This window comes from Zalophus californianus, chromosome 4 (assembly GCF_009762305.2).
Source record: "Zalophus californianus isolate mZalCal1 chromosome 4, mZalCal1.pri.v2, whole genome shotgun sequence".
Classification (NCBI taxonomy): Eukaryota; Metazoa; Chordata; class Mammalia; order Carnivora; family Otariidae; genus Zalophus; species Zalophus californianus.
This window is the reverse complement of record NC_045598.1, coordinates 112,336,551-112,356,133: the sequence shown is the minus strand read 5'-3', so window position 1 is coordinate 112,356,133 and position 19,583 is coordinate 112,336,551. Positions and strand designations below refer to the sequence as shown.

Below are 19,583 nucleotides of genomic sequence, written 5' to 3'. Positions count from 1 at the left end.
GATTGAAATGTGTGTCATTACATTGGACAAGTGTAAATATTGGAAACCTCCAGCTGAAAAGAAAACAAAGCAGGGAAAGGGTATTAAACTTTACTTTGAGCTTTCAAGAGTGTACAAAGGTCAATAAAACAAATTTCTAAAAATGAGATTTGATGAATTAATATCCTAGGTCTTGAAAGATGTTTTGGAAAAATAGAAATAAGTACAACAGTTGGAATAATTATTAGACACATCACAGTTGGAATTCTAACAGAGCAACAAAATATTAAAATATCCAAGACAATTCTAGAATAACAAAATACAAGATAAAGTCACATTTTTATCAATGATGATCATTGTGTTTTATTGAGAAAGGAGACTGTATTTGGCAGTTGGCACTGTGGACAGCAGTCTCCCTGTCTTTGCTGTCCCATGGCATTTCCACAGACAGAGATCAGGGTAAGGGAAACCATGGTTCTTATCCAGAGCAGTAACACTACCTTAGTTTACAGTTCATAAAATATCTTAAAAATCACCAGGGAAATGTAGGGGGAAAAAAATAAAACATAGTTTAAGAAGCATGGATTTAAGAAGTGATTTCACATTTTAGGGCAATTTAATTCTCTTGTGGTACACTAAATGCTAAGAACCCTAATCATTTTTCAATGATTTAATAAAATGCATAACAATTGATACATTTTTAAAGAATAATTATTATTTTAAAAATGAAAACAGATACAAATTTATTCAGCTGCAGACACATCTTTTTTATGCCACATATTATCTTCTACATTTTGTTTCTTGTAATATCTCCGTTTATGTATATATTGTGTATTTGTATATTATTGTATATCTTTTATTTTTGCTTTTATTTTAAATCAGATCGTAAAAATTTTGGAGCAGCTCTTTTCTGTTCAAAATGCTAGTAGAGAGGGTAAAAGGAATGATAATACTGGATTTAGCTTTTTATTCACCAATACAATAATATATTGTATAAATATACAGGAATATGTTTGATATCAAAATATGAAGATCATGAAAAATTCGCTTACTTAAATACTCCTTTCTTTAATATGGGAGTATTCCATTATTTTAATTTGATAAAATTATTTTTTCCATTTATCTCTTTCTTTATTCTACTCATTTTTTAAAATTTTTTATTGTTATGTTAATCACCATACATTACATCATTAGTTCTTGATGTAGTGTTCCATGATACATCATTTGTGCATAACACACAGTGCTCCACGCAGAACGTGCCCTCTTTAATACCCATCACCAGACTAACCCATCTCCCCCCCTCCTCCCCTCTAGAACCCTCAGTTTGTTTTTCAGGGTCCATTGTCTCTCATGGTTCGTCTCCCCCTCCGACTTACTCCCCTTAATTCTTCCCCTCCTGCTATCTTCTTCTTTTTCTTTTTTCTTAACATATGTTGCATTATTTGTTTCAGAAGTACAGATCTGTGATTCAACAGTCTTGCACAATTCACAGCACTCACCATAGCACATACGCTCCCCAATGTCTATCACCCAGCCATCCGATCCCTCCCACACCCCGCCACTCCAGCAACCCTCAGTTTGTTTCCTAAGATTAAGAATTTCTCATATCAGTGAGGTAATATGACACATGTCTTTCTCTGATCGACTTATTTCACTCAGCATAACACCCTCCAGTTTCATCCACGTCGTTGCAAATGGCAAGATCTCATTCCTTTTGATGGCTGCATAATATTCCATTGTGTATATATACCACTTCTTCTTTATCCATTCATCTGTCGATGGAAATCTTGGCTGTTTCCACAGTTTGGCTATTGTGGACATTGCTGCTATAAACATTGGGGGGCACGTAACCCTTTGGATCCCTACATTTGTATCTTTGGGGTAAATACCCAGTAGTACAATTGATGGATCGTATGGTAGCTTTATTTTCAACTGTTTGAGAACCTCCATACTGTTTTCCAGAGGGGCTGCACCAGCTTGCATTCCCACCAACAGTGTAGGAGGGTTCCCCTTTCTCCGCATCCCCGCCAATATCTGTCGTTTCCTGACTTGTTAATTTTAGCCATTCTGACTGGTGGGAGGTGGTATCTCATTGAGGTTTTGATTTGGATTTCCCTGATGCCGAGCGATGTTGAGCACTTTTTCATGAGTCTGTTGGCCATTTGGATGTCTTTTTTGGAAAAATGTCTGTTCATGTCGTCTGCCCATTTCTTGATTGGATTATTTGTTCTTTGGGTGTGGAGTTTGATAAGTTCTTTATAGATTTTGGATATTAGTCCTTTATCTGATATGTCATTTGCAAATATTTTCTCCCATTCTGTTGGTAGTCTTTTGATTTTGTGGACTGTTTCTTTTGCTGTGCAAAAGCTTTTTATCTTGATGAAATCCCAATAGTTCCTTTTTGCCCTTGCTTCCCTTGCCTTTGGCAATGTTTCTAGGAAGACGTTGATGCGGCTGAGGTCGAAGAGGTTGCTACCTGTGGTCTCCTTTAGGATTTTGATGGACTCCTGTCTCACATTTAGGTCTTTCAACCATTTGGAGTCTATTTTTGTGTGTGGTGTAAGGAAATGGTCCAGTTTCATTCTTCTGTATGTGGCTGTCCAATTTTCCCAACACCATTTGTGGAAGAGACTGTCTTTTTTCCATTGGACATTCTTTCCTGCTTTGTCGAAAATTAGTTGACCATAGATTTGAGGGTCCATTTCTGGGCTCTCGATTCTGTTCCATTGATCTATGTGTCTGTTTTTGTGCCAGTACCATACTGTCTTGATGATGACAGCTTTGTAATAGAGCTGGAAGTCTGGAATTGTGATGCTGCCAGCTTTGCTTTTCTTTTTCAAGATTCCTCTGCCTATTCAGGGTCTCTTCTGGTTCCATAAAATTTTAGGATTATTTGTTCCATTTCTTTGAAAAAAGTGGATGGTATTTTCATGGGGATTGCATTGAATGTGTAGATTGCTCTAGGTAGCATTGACATCTTCACAATGTTTGTTCTTCCAATCCATGAACATGGAACGTTTTTCCATTTCTTTGTGTCTTCTTCAATTTCTTTCATGAGTATTTTATAGTTTTCTGAGTACATATCCTTTGCCTTTTTGGTTAAATTTATTCCTAGGTGTCTTATGGTTTTGGGTGCAATTGTAAATGGGATGGGATTGACTCCTTGATTTGTCTCTCTTCTGTCTTGTTGTTGGAGTATAGGAATGCCACTGATTTCTGTGCGTCGATTTTATATCCTGTACTTTACTGAATTCTTGTATGAGTTCTAGCAGTTTTGGGGTGGAGTTTTTGGGTTTTCCACATACAGTATCATATCATCTGCAAAGAGTGAGAGTTTGACTTCCTCTCTGGCGATTTGGATGCCTTTGATTTCTTTTTGTTGTCTGATTGCTGTGGCTAGGACTTCTAATACTATGTTAAATAGCAGTGGTGATAGTGGACATCCCTCCGGTGTTCCTGACCTAGGGGAAAAGCTCTCAGCTTTTCCCCATTGAGAATGATATTCGCTGTAGGTTTTTCAGAGATGGCTTTTATGATATTGAGGTATGTATCCCCTATCCCTATACTCTGAAGAGTTTTGATTAAGAAAGGATGCTGTACTTTGTCAAATGCTTTTTCTGCATCTATGGAGAGGATCATAGGATTCTTGTTCTTTCTTTTGTTAATGTATTGTGTCACGTTGATTGATTGGCGGATGTTGAACCAGGCTTGCAGCCCAGGATAAATCCCACTTGGTCATGGTGAATAATCCTTTTCATGTACTGTTGGATCATATTGGCTAGTATTTTGGTAAGAATTTTTGCATCCATGTTCATCAAGGATATTGGTCTGTAATTCTCCTTTTTGATGGGGTCTTTGTCTGGTTTTGGGATCAAGGTAATGGTGGCCTCATAAAATGAGTTTGGAAGTTTTCCTTCCATTTCTATTTTTTGGAACAGTTTCAGGAGAATAGGTATTAATTCTTCTTTAAATGTCTGATAGAATTCCCCTGGGAAGGCATCTGGCCCTGGGCTTTTGTTTGTTGGGAGATTTTGGATGACTGCTTCAATTTCCTTAGTGGTTATAGGTCTGTTCAGGTTTTCTATTTCTTCCTGGTTCAGTTTTGGTAGTTGATACATCTCTAAGAATGCACCTATTTCTTCCAGATTATCTAATTTGCTGGCATAGAGTTGCTCATAATATGTTCTTATAATTGTTTGTATTTCTTTGGTGTTGGTTGTGATCTCTCCTCTTTCATTCATGATTTTATTGATTTGGGTCATTTCTCTTTTCTTTTTGATAAGTCTGCCCGGGGGTTTATCAATCTTGTTAATTCTTTCAAAGAACCAGCTTCTAGTTTCTTTGATATGTTCTGCTATTCTTTTGGTTTCTATTTCATTGATTTCTGCTCTGATCTTTACTATTTCTCTTCTCCTGCTGGGTTTAGGCTTTATTTGCTGTTTTTTCTCTAGCTCCTTTAGGTGTAGGGTTAGGTTGTGTATTTGAGACCTTTCTTGTTTCTTGAGAAAGGCTTGTATTGCTATATACTTTCCTCTCAGGACTGCCTTTGCTGTATCCCAAAGATTTTGAACAGTTGTGTTTTCATTTTCATTGGTGTCCATGAATTTTTTAATTCTTCTTTAATTTCCTGGTTGACCCATTCATTCTTTAGGAGGATGCTCTTTACCCTCCATGTATTTGAGTTCTTTTCGACTTTCCTCTTGTGATTGATTTCTAGTTTCAAAGCATTGTGGTCTGAAAATATGTATGGAATAATCCCAATCTTTTGGTATCGGTTGAGACCTGATTTGTGACCTAGGATGTGATCAATTCTGGAGAATGTTCCATGGGCACTAGAGAAGAATGTGTATTCTGTTGATTTGGGATGGAATGTTCTGAATGTCTGTGAAGTCCATTTGGTCCAGTGTTTCATTTAAAGTCTTTATTTCCTTGTTGATATTTGCTTAGATGATCTGTCCATTTCAGTCAGTGGGGTGTTAAAGTCCCCCACTATTATTGTATTGTTGTCACTGTGTTTTTTCACTTTTGTTACCATTTGCCTTATATAATTGCCTGCTCCCATGTTAGGGGCATAGATATTTACAATTGTTAGATCTTCTTGTTGGATAGACCCTTTAAGTAGGATATAGTGTCCTTCCTCATCTCTTATTACAGTCTTTGTTTTAAAATCTAATTTGTCTGATAGAAGGATTGCCACCCCAGCTTCCTTTTGGTGTCCATTAGCATGGGAAATGCTTTTCCACCACCTCACTTTCAATCTGGGGCTGTCTTTGGGTCTAAAATGAGTCTCCTGCAGACAGCATATCGATGGGTCTTGTTTTTTATTCAAATCTGATAGCTTGTGTCTTTTGATTGGAGCATTTAGCCCATTTACATTCAGGGTAACTATTGAAAGGTATGAATTTAGTGCCATTGTAATACCTGTAAGGCGACTGTTACTGTATATTGTCTGTGTTCCTTTCTGATCTATGCTGCTTTTGGCCCTCTCTTTGCTCAGAGGACCCCTTTCAATATTTCTTGGAGGGCTGGTTTCATGTTTGCAAATTCCTTTAGTTTTTGTTTGTCCTGGAAGCTTTTTATCTCTCCTTGTATTTTCAATGACAGCCTAGCTGGATATAGTATGCTTGGCTGCATATTTTTCTCATTTAGTGCCCTGAAGATATTATGCCAGTCCTTTCTGGCCTGCCGAGTCTCTGTGGATAGGTCTGTTGCCAATCTAATATTTCTACCATTGTAGGTTACATATCTCTTCTCCCGAGCTGCTTTCAGGATTTTCTCCTTGTCTCTGAGACTCGTAAGTTTTACTATTAGATGTAGGGTGTTGACCTATTTTTATTGATTTTGAGAGTGGTTCTCTGTGCCTCCTGGATTTTGATGCCTGTTTCCTTCCTCTCATTAGGGAAGTTCTCTGCTATAATTTGCTCCAATATACCTTCTGCCCCCCTCTCTCTTTCTTCTTCTTCTGGGATCCCAATTAGTCTAATGTTGTTTTGTCTTATCGTATCGCTTCTCTCTCGAATTCTGCCCTCGTGATTCAGTAGTTGTTTCTCTCTTTTTCTCAGCCTCTTTATTTTCCATCATTTGGTCTTCTATATCACTGATTCTCTCTTTTGCCTCATTTATCCTAGCAGTTAGTGTCCCCATTTTTGATTGCACCTCATTAATAGCCTTTTTGATTTCGACTTGCTTAGATTTTAGTTCTTTTATTTCTCCAGAAAGGTTTCTCTAATAACTTCCATGCTTTTTTCAAGCCCAGCTAGTATCTTTAAATCATGATTCTGAACTCTAGGTCCGAAATCGTACTAAAGTCCGTATTGAGTAGGTCCCTAGCTGACAGTACTATCTCTTGTCTTTTTGTTGAGGTGATTTTTTTCATCTTTTCATTTTGTGCAGAGAAGAATAGATGAATGAGAAACAAAATGCTAACAGGTTAACAACGTCCCCAGCAAATATACTCTATACAAATCAGAAAAGACCTGAAACCAGGGGAAAAGAAAGGGAAAGAAAGAGAAAAGAAAGAAAAGAAAAAAAAAAGAAAAAGATAAATACAAAAACAGAACAATACGAAAAAAACCGAATATGTTCAAATATGATCAGGCTAGTGCATAGATCAGTGCCACACACTAGATTTTGGGCATATTTTGGTCTGTTGGAAAAAAGTGCCTCCTAAAATTTTAAAGGAAGAAAGACTTATATATGTACAAAATAAGGGTTGATACAATGAAGGAATGGAAGATGACTGTAAAGTTGAAAATTATAAAAGGTTTTATAAAAGGAATTGATACGATAAGAAGTTGTTTGAAAAAAGAAAGAAGAAGATTTAAAAGAAAAAAGAAAGAAAAAGAAAATAAAAAAAAGAGAGAGAATGTGATCAGGCAGCAGACTAGAAAAAAGCCATACACTAGTGATTTAGGGTATATTTTGATCTGTTAGAAGAAACCGTATATCAAAATTTTAAAGAGAGAACAACTTATAGATATATGCCAAAAATAAGGGTAACTACTATGAAGGGATAAAATATGACTCTAAAAATGAAAAATAAAAAAAATGTTTTTTTTAAAGGAATTGAGAAGATGTTGGTTGAAAAAGGGAAAAAGAAAAATTTAAAAAAACTGTTTAAAAAAATTAACTTTTAAAAACTAATGAATCATGGTAAAAAAAAGCCATGAATTCTATGTGCAGTATTCCCCTACTGCTGGAGTTCTCCCTTTCTCCTTGATCGGTAAACTTGTTCTTGGCTTGCTGGCTGTTCGTGCTGATCTTCTGGGGGAGGGTCCTGTTGCCGTGGTTCCTAAATGTCTTTGCCAGAAGAGGAGTTGCCCCACCCTTGTCGGTCCGGGCTAAGCAAGCTGCTCGGGTTTGCCCTCAGGGGCTTTTGTTCCCTGCAAGCTCTGGTACAGCTTTGGAGGACCAGGGTGAAAATGGTGGCCTCCCAATCTCCACTCGGAGGAGCTGAGAACTCGGGGCCCCACTCCTCAGTGCTCCCCCAGAGAAAAGCAGTCACTCCTGTCTCCCTGGTTTCCCGCCGCACTGCGTGCTCACCTGGCCTGTGACAGAGCGTTTCTATCTCTGTCACTCGACCCTGTGTGGAGTTTCCAAACCCATCAGATCCCTGCGGTGTGCTCCCGCGCCACTCCCCCCGGGGGAAGGAGGGGAGTCTCCCCAGATCTGCCACTTGTTGGGTCCCTGCTGGAGGAGCAGTGGCCCGACTGGGCCACAGATCACAGTTTATGGTAACCCCGAGCTGAGAACCCACGCCTCGGCTCCGTCTCCGCAACTGGCTTCCCTGCTCCGATACCTGGGAGCTCTGCTGCACTCAGGCACCCCCGGTCTTTCTGTGATCCCGAGGGTCCTGAGACCACACTGTCCCATGAGGGTTCCACTCCCCGCTTAGCCACTGGAGCGACGTCCCTCCACGGAGCCGACTTCTAAAAGTTCTGATTTTGTGCTCCGTGGCTCTATCACTTGCCAGAAGCGGCCGACGGAGGCCCCCTCCCCCGCCATCTATCCTCCCAAATATTGCCTCGGAGTCACTTCTCCGCACGTCCTACCTTCCAGTAAGTGGTCGCTTCTCTGTTCAGAGAGTTGTTGCTACTCTCTTCTTTGGTCTCCTGTTGAGTTCGTAGGTGTTCAGAATGGTTTGATCCCTATTCAGCTGAATTCCTGAGACCAGAGGAAATCCAGGTCTCCTACTCCTCCACCATCTTGCTCTGCCCCCTTATTCTACTCATTTTAACAATTCTTTTTATTTGCTTTCTATTTGAGCAAAATTTTAATCAGCATTGTCTTAGAATGCTCTTTACCAGCCAGCTTGCCTCTAGACATGATTTGCTGCCTCTACTCTACATGAGGCAGGCTTGTTTTCCTTATGTTTGTTTTATAGTTCTCTTTATTTAGCAAATCCTGAAATGTAATATTTTATTACAATCACATAATGAAAATTTGCCTATGAATTACAAAGACTTATTTCTTGAACCATTTGATAATTGCCAATATGATACCTCATCACCCTCCACTCCCATAATTTCCTATGTAGTTTTAACAAATAAGAACATTAAGATATTCACCCATATCACTACAATACAACCATCAGAACAAGGAATTTGATGTTGTATATTGTTATCCTATGGTCCTTATACTTCATTCATGATTCACCAGTTCATAATCATCTTGGTATGGAGTTGTCATGGCTTTTTAGTTGCCTTGAATGGGAAGATTACCTGGTCTTGCCCTGACTCTAATAGCTTTGACATTATTGTTTTCTTTTTTTTGAGAGAGAGAGAGTGGAGGAGGGGCAGAGGCAGAGGGAGAGAGAATCTTAAGCAGGCTCCAGGCCCTGCACAGAGCCCCATGTGGGGCTCTATCTCAGGACCCTGATATCAATGCCTGAGCCAAAATCAAAAGTCAGATGCTTAACCAACTGAGCCACCCACGTGCCCAAAATAGTTTTGACACTATTGAAACTTTGACACTACTGAAGACTGCAGGCCAGTTATTTTGTAGACTGTGACTCACCTGGGTTTGACATTTCTTTGTGATTAGAATAGATTAGATCACATCACACTAGATTAAATTAAATTATGTTGGGTTTCCCCTTTATTACATTAAATTAGATCAGATGTTTCTCTTAGTTAGATTAGGTTTATTATACAGTTTTAGAAGAAATGTCACAGACCTGATATTCTCCTTCCAATTGTGATATTCTGCTATCATACTATCAGGCATAATGCTTTTGATTTTTTTCCATTAATAGAATGTTCATTTTGATCAACTTGTGTAGATTGTGAAGTCCCCTGTAATGTTACTCTTTTTTTTTTTGCAATTGTAATAAGGACTGTGTAGGGAAGTACTTTGAAACTATTTACGTTTCTGCTTCTTATTAAATTTTCCACTTATTTATTTTTATGAAGATAGATTCATGGTTTCCTATTTTGAACATCAGTTTGTCCCAGATTTGCCCGTGGGTGCCCTTGAAGCAGGTCTGTGTCTTTTGACATATTTCCAACATTCTTTGAGCATTTTCTGATTTTCTGGGACAATGAAATGATTTAACCTTATCTTTTACTTTTTATGCTGCAGTCAAGCCATCAACAATTTTTCTACAGAGTTCTGGTTCCTTGTAGTGGAGGATGGTATTAAAGTGATAGTTGGGTGCTGGGTGTGCTCCTTGCTGATGGGGACTCTCTGAACCAGGTACTCTCAGGAGGCAGGGTAAGGTCTTTATGTGCACATCACTTCTCAGCCTTTTGGCCAAGATCAAGTGAAGGTCTATATGTGCGCACACACACACACACACACACACACATACACACTTGTATAAATGTGTGTAAATATACCTGTATTTATTTGTAGAGCTATCTATAGACACACACACACACACACACACACACACAACCAATTGCATACCAATATTTCTAATTCTAATCCAGCTCTGTTGGGTTTATTTTAGTCTGTTCTGCCATATTTGCAACTCTCATGTCTCTGACAGTGAGAAATCTCTCTTTCCCCATCTCCCACCAACACACATCTGAAAGCTCTCCCCACTCAGCCCAGCCAGCCATGATATTTTTGTATTTTTTTCTGAAAATGATTTTCTAAGAATATCACTGTGACTATACTGATCACCATGTATATTTTATCAAGAATTTGAACTTAATACATATAATGTTAGTCTGTAAAGCAGTGTCCTAAAAATTAAAAAAGAAAGATGGTCTTTCAAAAAGGCTTGCTCCTCTTCAGTCTAATGCTCTGAAAGGGGTAAGCTTTAAATATCTACAGACCATGTAGTCTTCCTCCTTTGCAGGGTTTGCTAGCCACATGATATTAGGAGGTTCATACAATTCAACTAGTTTGAAGTAGGTCAGATATTCTATTCACACTTCCTGTGTTTCTTCATGTCCTATCGGTTGACAGGATAATTGCTATGCCTTAGCTTTCACATCATGCAGATAGGTCCTGTCATTCTCTCACTAGGAGTAGTCTGATCATTGGAATTGAGCTACTAAATTCAGCCGTAGGATGAGATCAAGGATACATGAGGAGTTGTACCTGAGCATGGGACCTTTGGGTATTCTCCAGTTGGGAGGTAACATAGGTGCCCAGTTAGGTACAGACAAAACACAAGGAGTAAATTCTTTTTCCTGGAGAAGCTGATATTGTAAAGTTATTTTCGTTTGAAGAGATGATCAAAGAATATACAGCACCCCAAAATCATAGGGGAAAAAGTGCTTAAAAATTGTGTTAGTTAATAAAAAATATAATGCATTTTTACAAAATTTCTGATGTTTCTAGTATTTCTTTTTTATTATTATTACGTTATGTTAGTGACCAAACATTATATCATTAGTTTTTTATGTAGTGTTCCATGATTCATTGTTTGTGTATAACACCCAGTGCTCCATTCAATATGTGCCCTCCTTAATACCCATCACCAGGCTAATCTATCCCCCCACCCCCTCCCCTCTAGAACCCTCAGTTTGTTTCTCAGAATCCGTAGTCTCTCATGGTATTTCTTAACTTTTAAAATTATTCTGTATTGTTATTTTTTCTCATTCTAAATATTCACTTTCATGCCCAATTTTATATTCCTAGTTTTACATTTTCTTTTGATAATGAGGCCTCCAGATTGAATAAATGAGAGGCCCAGGACATCTGGACACACTCTTGTTGATCCATACATGAAGTCCTCTAATGGCACCCAATGCTAAGAATCAGTATGATATCAGTTAATTGGAGTATTGGTTTTGCCACTTTATATAATGTATCTGTTGGTCATTCCTTCTTCTAGTTTCATAAAATATAACAGAATTCTGATTTCTGTTCTTCCTTTTTTCTCTAATATCCACGGTATTTCAGGTTCCTCCCTAGTTGCTCTTCCTAAATTTGAGACATGTAACTTCTGAGATTTCCATTAGGCACGCCAGTAGACAGGTGCAATGGGGTCTGGGCAGGACATGTGCACTGCGGGTTATCAGGGTAGAAATGCTGTGCCAGATGGGTAAGACCTCTTATATAGGAGGAGCTGGCCAGGCCTTAGACATGAGCGAGGAAAGCCATCTCCAGAACAGGGCTGCCAGTGGATATTTGCAAAGCTGACAGACTTTGTAAGTAGGAAACAGGATTATCAATTAAGATTAAGGATGAGAAGTATTTATTAATTTTGAGAGAAAGGAAGGTTTAACCTAGGTGTGTTAGATTAGACAAAAGGACAGAATTCTCTGAGACAGAATTAAAGACTTTCTTGAAGTGCAAGCTCAAAATTCAATAGCTGGTGAGATTTTTCCAGCTGCATTCAGTTACACTGCAGTCTTAGAGTTGGAACTCAGGCAATCATTTTTGCCCAGAGTCAGATAAACGAGAGCAGTGGGAGAGGACAGGCCTATGGCTGTCATGAGGGTAATTACCACCGCAGGCCTCTATACAGTCTTCTTCTCTGCCTCTCTTCTCGCCCTGCACCTCTCCAGCCCACTGCCCAGGCCTTGTTGGAATGGGCTGTCTCTACCCCAGGATCTTGGCAGCAGCCCTGGAGCATCCCCCACCCCATGCCTCCAATCCTGTCTCACGCTGCAGTTAGAAGACTATTTTGAAAAAGGCAAACTCAGTCACTGCTCAGGCTTGAAATCCTTAGGAGGCTCCTTTCTTCTTCAGATAAGTTTTATGTTCCCTATTCTTGTCTTCATGCTTCCCCCATGCAAACATCAGCATTAGCTTCCATACCCAAGCAAATTACAGATATACTGAACGTTTTTTAGTTGTTTAAATGACACATATTTCTTTGTACACCTGGACAAGTTTACACATTGCTTTCTATGCCCACAATGCCCCCTTCTTCTCCCACTTACCAAACCGCAATCCCAACCAAAACACATCATCTGAATGCTTTAATGATCATTTATATTTCAAGTTTATTTAAGGCCTCCTTCAAAATGTCCTTCCTAAATTCCTTAGTCAGCTAGGCTTTTTGTGAACTCGGCCCTCCTGTCCAGTTTCACTGAATCCCTAATACCTAGTTGATTGAGTGCTTGGCACATAGAGAGTACTTCATGAGTATTTGTAATATGAATTAATTCATAAAAATACATTCACATGTCGATTGATGAATTGCCAATCTTCACAGCATCCTATGCTTTGTTAGCTCCACTGAACAGAAGAAATTGAAGTTTTAAAGTGCCTAATATATTTGCAAAGGGTAATGTATTTAGTAACAGGGTTGTCATTTTTTGCCAAGACTCTTGTTCTGAAAATTTTGTTCTCTCATCACCTGGCTGGCTTTCTCATTTTCATTTCTTTCTAATTTATCAATGCTTATCCTGACAGAGAAAGAGGTAATATAGTATTTAAGAGCACAGATTTTTGAGATAGACTGCAAGATTCAAATCCTTACTTCTGGCATTTACTAACTATTGTGACCTTGAGCTATTTACTTAAAATTTCTTTGCCTTGGTTTCCATATATGTGAAATGGGAATAATAATTGCTTCATAATGGTGTTGTAAAGATTAAATAAATTATTTTATCAAGAAACTGAGAACAATACCTGGCACATATGTGTAAACTATATATACTGGGTAACTAATTATTGCTTCATTTTTTTTTATTACTGGTATAGCTTCATATCAGAAGAGAGAGGAGAGGGTTTTCTCTATTAGTGGTACCAGGCCAGATGTTCTGTTGTCCAGATCATTAAACTGTGCCTTTAAATTTGCCTTTTCCAAGAGATCCCTTTCTGGAGACTGAAGTCTACAATCCATACATTTGCACAGGACTGTTAACTCATGACAGTAGATAGCTGGGTTACGGAAGACCCCTTTCAAAATTGCTTCCCAGACCCAACTCTCTGAGGCTGGACTCCTTGTCAAGCCAGTCATCCTCCAGGCACTGATCTGAATGCAGGAAAGGTATCCATTTAACACAGTCTTATGTCTACTCCTCTATTCTTGTGCTATATGAATTTTTCATTTGGTGAAAAAGCAGCAAATTTTGTGTGTTGAATATAAATCCATGAAGCACAGAAAATTAGTGTTGTATTGATTAATGGTAGGAGAACTTTCTTATTTATATATCACAAGTAAGAGTAAAATTAATTTTATTGAGTATCTAAAAATATTTATCTACAGGCCTCTAACTTATGTAAAAATTTCCCCAAAGCAACTAATGAGCTTATAGGAAATTTTATAGGAAATTAATGGTAGGAGAACTTTCTTATTTATATATCACAAGTAAGAGTAAAATTAATTTTATTGAGTATCTAAAAATATTTATCTACAGGCCTCTAACTTATGTAAAAATTTCCCCAAAGCAACTAATGAGCTTATAGGAAATTTTATGGGAAAAGAAAAATGAGAAGTGCTCTTTGATTTTAATTTGGGCAAAGAGCAAATGCATGGACACTTCTAGGTATTTGTAATGGCAGCATAAGTATGGATTTTCTAGGAAGGAATTTAGATACCTAAACCTAACATCTTGAATATGTTGAAATATTTTCCACCCAGGATTTCCAAAACTCGGAATTTAGATTAAAAGAAATAACTAGAAAGTTACATAAAAGTCTGTGGGCAAGCATCAATTCTTTGCTATCTATTTGTGTGTGTGTGTGTGTGCCTTCATGTTAACTTAATGTCTGTGTCACCCTAATATGTAAGCTAAATGAAAGAAGGGACTTTTTCTGTTTTTTTCCCCCCAGCCATATATGGTTATTATAATAAGCACTTAACAGATTACCTGATATACGTCAAATATTCAACCACTATCTCTTATATAAATCAGTCATTATTGTGATGTCTGATAAAACAAATGAGGAAGCAACTAAACAGCTAAATAAATACGGCCAAAAGATGGGATAGATTAAACCTACCAAAAGATCAAGGTTTTTTTTAAGTATATTGATTGACATAAAAAAAAACTCAACATTTTTACATGAGAAAAAGTTACAAACCATATAATCCTAATATTGCAAAAAATTTTTAAGAGAAAGTATAGAGTGGTTACATGGAGCCACACATAGTTCTTATTCTCTCTTTTAAAATTGTCCTTATTTCAAGTAATACAATAAACTGCATTATTTTTAAATGCTGAATCAGCTTTTTTTTTTTTTTTTAAATTAAGAGAGGCTTATAAAGACCATGTAGCTACTTGGAAAATGACTAGGAAATAATTTAAATTGAAATAAGAACATAGAAATGCATCCTGGATTACTACTATGAAAAAGTTACATTAATGTAAGGCTAATGAATTGACAAATAAAACTGACTTGTAGAGTAGTTTCTGGGTTTTTTTATCTTTTCTTTCTCTCCCTCTCTCACTCCCTCCCTTCCTCCCTTCCTCCCTTCCTCCCCAACTTCTTTCCTTCTTCCCTCTCTCTCTTTAATTCTTTCTTAATTCCACCAGTTTTTTTTTTTTTTGTAAAAATTTCAATTAGAATCTCATTCAACTAGATTAAATTAGAATTCCATTAGCTGTTTGGTAATTATTTAAAAAACTGGAGTTGGGTATGTTCTCCTTTTCTTCAGACACCCCTAAATTCTTTTAGGAGTTGCCAGGACCTTCTTTATTAACAATCAACTCAAGTACATCAGAGTTGTTCTTCCTCCAGCAATCCCTAAATAGAACTAAAACCATACACAATGATGAGCTAACAATGACCTATATTTTTATTTAGCTCTTGTGCTACTATGAGTGTCAGTTTTAATCTAAGATTATTTTATGGGGAGGAAAAATTATGAACATTTCTGAGGTAATAATTTTTTTGTTTCTCTGCCTTCAGATACTTTTGATACATTTCATTTATGTTGTAAATGTTCCATCATTTTCTACTGAGTCTTTAACTAGAAGAAAATAATTGACATAAAATGCAGGGAACTTAGTTTTCCTTGGCTACACGAACAAGGTCTACCTTAACAAGGATTTAATTATCATCTATAGTACTTCCAAGCTTACAGACCTCAAAGTAAAAACTGAATGCAGATTTTATTTAGGTTTTATTCCCATTTTGCTTCTTAAAAATGGCTATAGAAACCATTTGGAATTTTACAGAATTCTTGATGACTTCCCATTCCAATTATCTTGTGTATGGCCAGAATTTTAATTGATTTATGACAATTATAAATTCTTCTACACACTCAGATAGATAACCTAACTCTGAGATTTAAAAAAAAAAAAATCTTTCTTTGCACAGGCCTTTATATTTTCTGCATTTTCTAATTCCAAGTCTTCTCTAAGACTTTTTCTTTTGTATTTTACTTAAAAAAAAAGAAAAACAAACAAAACAAAACAAGAATGGTAATAATTGAGGTTTAAATTAAGACTATTTTCAATTGAACTTTCTATTTCTCCCTCAATGAACTCCTACTAAGCTTCTTCCTGTTCCTCCCCACAGACAGAGGGACTACAGAATCTGCTTAGTAATTACTTAAACTGATATGAGGGTGCTTATATACTTCTCTGCATTCTATCTTTTATACATATTTTTTCTTTTCTTTATCTTTATCTTTTATATCCTTGAATCATTTGTTTTCATGAGCTATTTATGAGCACAGAACCATTGAAAAGGAAAAGCCATGAAAATTTTCACTACCTATTGTTCATACCTTGAGAATCTTGCACATAATCTCATAAACTGAAAATGTTTTCTCTGCTCGGGTCCAGTCCCACGTTGTCACCTTTAAAAGATGAAAAACTAATATGTCATTTGTATTAGAAAGATAACCCCGATTTCCCTCTTTCTTTTACTTACATAATATGGTGCACAATGAAACTTTCCCACATGTACTATATAGTCTCATTTGTGGAGTTATTTTTATAGAGGTCCATGTGTGGTATTTTGGTTTCCTCTCTTCTACATTTTATCACCATTTCTCTTCCTCTTTCAGCAAATGTTTTATGTTATATGTAACAATTTCCATTTGCCCAATGTACTTATTTTAAATAATGTATGTATTACCTACGTATAAATACTAAGTATTTATATTTCACACATATAATAATTTTGCCACCAGTTATATACAAAGCAGAATACTAGATATCAATGGAGGCTTTAAGTTTTTAAAAAGACATAGTTTATATAGGGAAGTTATTTCAAGATGTAAATGCCTTATAACATTGTGAAGACACCAAACACTACAATGAAGTTATTTCACTTTCTTATGTTTAAAACATATATTTGTATGTCTAGTCATAAGAAATTATTCAGAGTAGGAATATAGTAAAATATATAAATATTGATGGCTTTTTTCTTGCCTTGGGTACTTTGAACTTTGTGTAGACATAGTCATTCAAAATAGCAGCAGGTCAGGCTTGATATTTCCAAGACCCTATGTAATATTAGACTTGTAAGTGAGTGATCTGGCATTTGATATTTATACTCAATAAATAATTATTGAGAATCTACTATTGTATAAGGTGCATGTTTCCAAAAGAAAGACCTTAGGTGCAATAAGTACCCATACATATTTAATACAAAGACCAATGACTAGCATACAGGATATCAAAATGCTATTTTTTTTTCATTTTGGCAACCATAAATGCCTAAACAGAAATGCCTTCCAGGGTTACAAAATAAATATTTAATGCCAGAACATATATCTTTAGGAAGGTATTTTCAGAAACATCTGGACTGTTTTCTATTTTTTTCTGTATTTTATTTTTAAAATATATTGGTAATATGTTATTTACTATTATTAAATTGATGTCACTCTGTCATGATAATATGGGAAAAGTAAAAAAAAAAAAATTAGACAAAGACACTTACTGGAGGTGCCAGAAATTTGTAAAGACATGATCCCCTCAGGGCTAGAAATGTTGGTGAGTACACACGATCTTGTAGAGGGTCTTGCTCCCGTGCTTCACACCAGCCCATGTAGACTATCTGCAAGAAAATTGAACATGATGAACAGTCAAAAAAAAGTCTCATTTCAGATGTGTACTTTTCATATCTTGGGTATTTTAATTCTCTCATAAAATAATCAAATTAAGTGATGCAAAAAATACATTAGCTTCCAATAAGTGAATGTGAACCACTCCTAAGAGTTTATGTTTCCATCAGCATTATGAGGTGTTTGGTGTTTATGTGATCCAACTTGGCATAAATTATATCTCCCACTCTCCACCATTCCAACTATAAAAATGTTTCTTCATAATAAAATTTATTGACTTATCCTATCAGTTTCCCAATTAGTGGCCTTTTACTATGAAAATGTGCTCCCAGGATAAAATATTTAAGTGGGAAAAGGAGATGAGTCAAAGACAAGTACCTTGTGTGACTACCACTGCTGTGGTGTACTACACCTCCCCTCTACCTGACAGGATGGGATGACAAGTCTTCTTGTTTTAGTCACGAATCTAAGATGAATATAGTTTATTCAAACATTATTCATATATCAAATGGCAATGATAACAGCTCTTTTGTCTCTAGATCTTAAATATTGGCAGGTCAATTTCCAAAAGGAAATCATGTGAAATAAGCCACTCCTCCTTCAATCATTTGATTGTTGTAAAGCTCAAACATAGACATAAACATTTATTCAATGAGTTTTATATTCCTGACAATGTATTCATATGTCTTTTATCTCTCACTGCAACTCTATATGGTAGAAGTATCTGAGAAGATATATTTTCCACCTCATGTAACTTACTTTGGTTTTATGGTTGACAGGATGTTCTTTCCTGTTCTTAGACATTTTCTTTTCTCTTTTTTTTTTTGCTATGAGATCTGTTATGACTAATGGGATATTAATGCACATGACACAAGTGGAGTTGGACTTAGTATCTTGTGCTTCTGTCATTACAATGAGAAAAGCATACCCAACCTATGTGGAGTCAGCCAGAGCCAAAACTACCTTCTGGACAAAGTTTAGCTAAGTTCAGGCTAAAGGCTAATTCAAAACAACCAGTTCACTTGCAGAGAGAAATAAAACACAGATAAATAGATTTCCCATTTTCATGGGTTAGAAGAATTATTTAAAAAAATATTCATAATATCCAAATTGACCTACAGATGCAATACCATCCATTCAAAATCCCAATGGCATTCCTTATAGAAATAGAAAAATTATCTTAAAATTCATATGGTACCACAAAAGACCCTGAGTAGCCAAAGCAATATTGAGCAAGAACAAAGCATTGTACTTTATGATTTAAAATATATTACAAAGCAATAGTAACCAAAACATAAGATATGGGCATTAAAGCAGATATATAGAATGGAGCAGAAGCAAGAGCCCAGAAATAAATTCAGGGTCAACTGATCTCTGACAAAGATGCAAGAATGCTCAATGAGGAATGGATAGTGACTTGAATAAATAGCCTGGGAAAACTGGATAATCACATAAGAAGAATGAAATTGGATCCTTATCTCACCATATACAAAAATGAATTAAACTCAACTCAACTCAAAATGAATTAAAAACTTAAATGTAGGCCCTAAAACCATAAAACCACAAGAAATACAATTTTAAAACATTATGTATTTCTGGGCGCCTGGGTGGCTCAGTTGGTTAAGCGACTGCCTTGGCTCAGGTCATGATCCTGGAGTCCCAGGATCAAGTCCAGCATCAGGCTCCCTGCTCAGCAGGGAGTCTGCTTCTCCCTCTGACCCTCCCCCCTCTCATGTGCTCTCTCTCTCTCTCATTCTCTCTCTCAAATAAATAAATAAAATCTTTAAAAAAAACATTATGCATTTCCTGTGTATATCTCCCAAACTGGCTACAATTAAAAAGACAGGAAGTGACAAATTTTCATGAGAACATGTAGCAATGTAAAAGCTCATATAAAGCTGGTAAGAGTTTGATTCTTCACTTCTAATATCAACTCAACACAAATGTGTATACATGTGCACTGAAGCACATGTATAAAGATATTCATGTGGCAGGGCGCCTGGGTGGCTCAGTCGGTTAAGCGTCTGCCTTTGGCTCAGGTCATGATCCCATGGTCCTGGGATGGAGCCCCATGTTGGGCTCCCTTACTCAATGGGGAGTCTGTTTCTCCCTCTGCCCTTCTCTCTGCTTGTGCTGTTTCTCTCTGTCAAATAATAAATACAATCTTTAAAAAAAGAATATTCATGTAGCGTTATTCTTCCTAGTTCCAACTATGTACCAGATAGTTTGAGATATT

At 36.7% G+C, this 19,583-nt stretch overlaps 1 protein-coding gene across 1 annotated transcript in view; it reads right to left on the bottom strand.

The window, feature by feature from the left end:
- The window catches only part of SNTG1 (syntrophin gamma 1), a 942,975-nt gene that overhangs the window by 84,359 nt on the left and 839,033 nt on the right, over positions 1-19,583 (bottom strand). Inside the window, exons 14-15 of the mRNA XM_027616083.2 lie at positions 17,224-17,340; positions 16,064-16,135 (exon numbers count right to left, since the gene is read on the bottom strand). Of these exons, the coding sequence (XP_027471884.1) occupies positions 16,064-16,135; positions 17,224-17,340 (189 nt within the window). The remainder of the gene's footprint in view (positions 1-16,063; positions 16,136-17,223; positions 17,341-19,583) is intronic.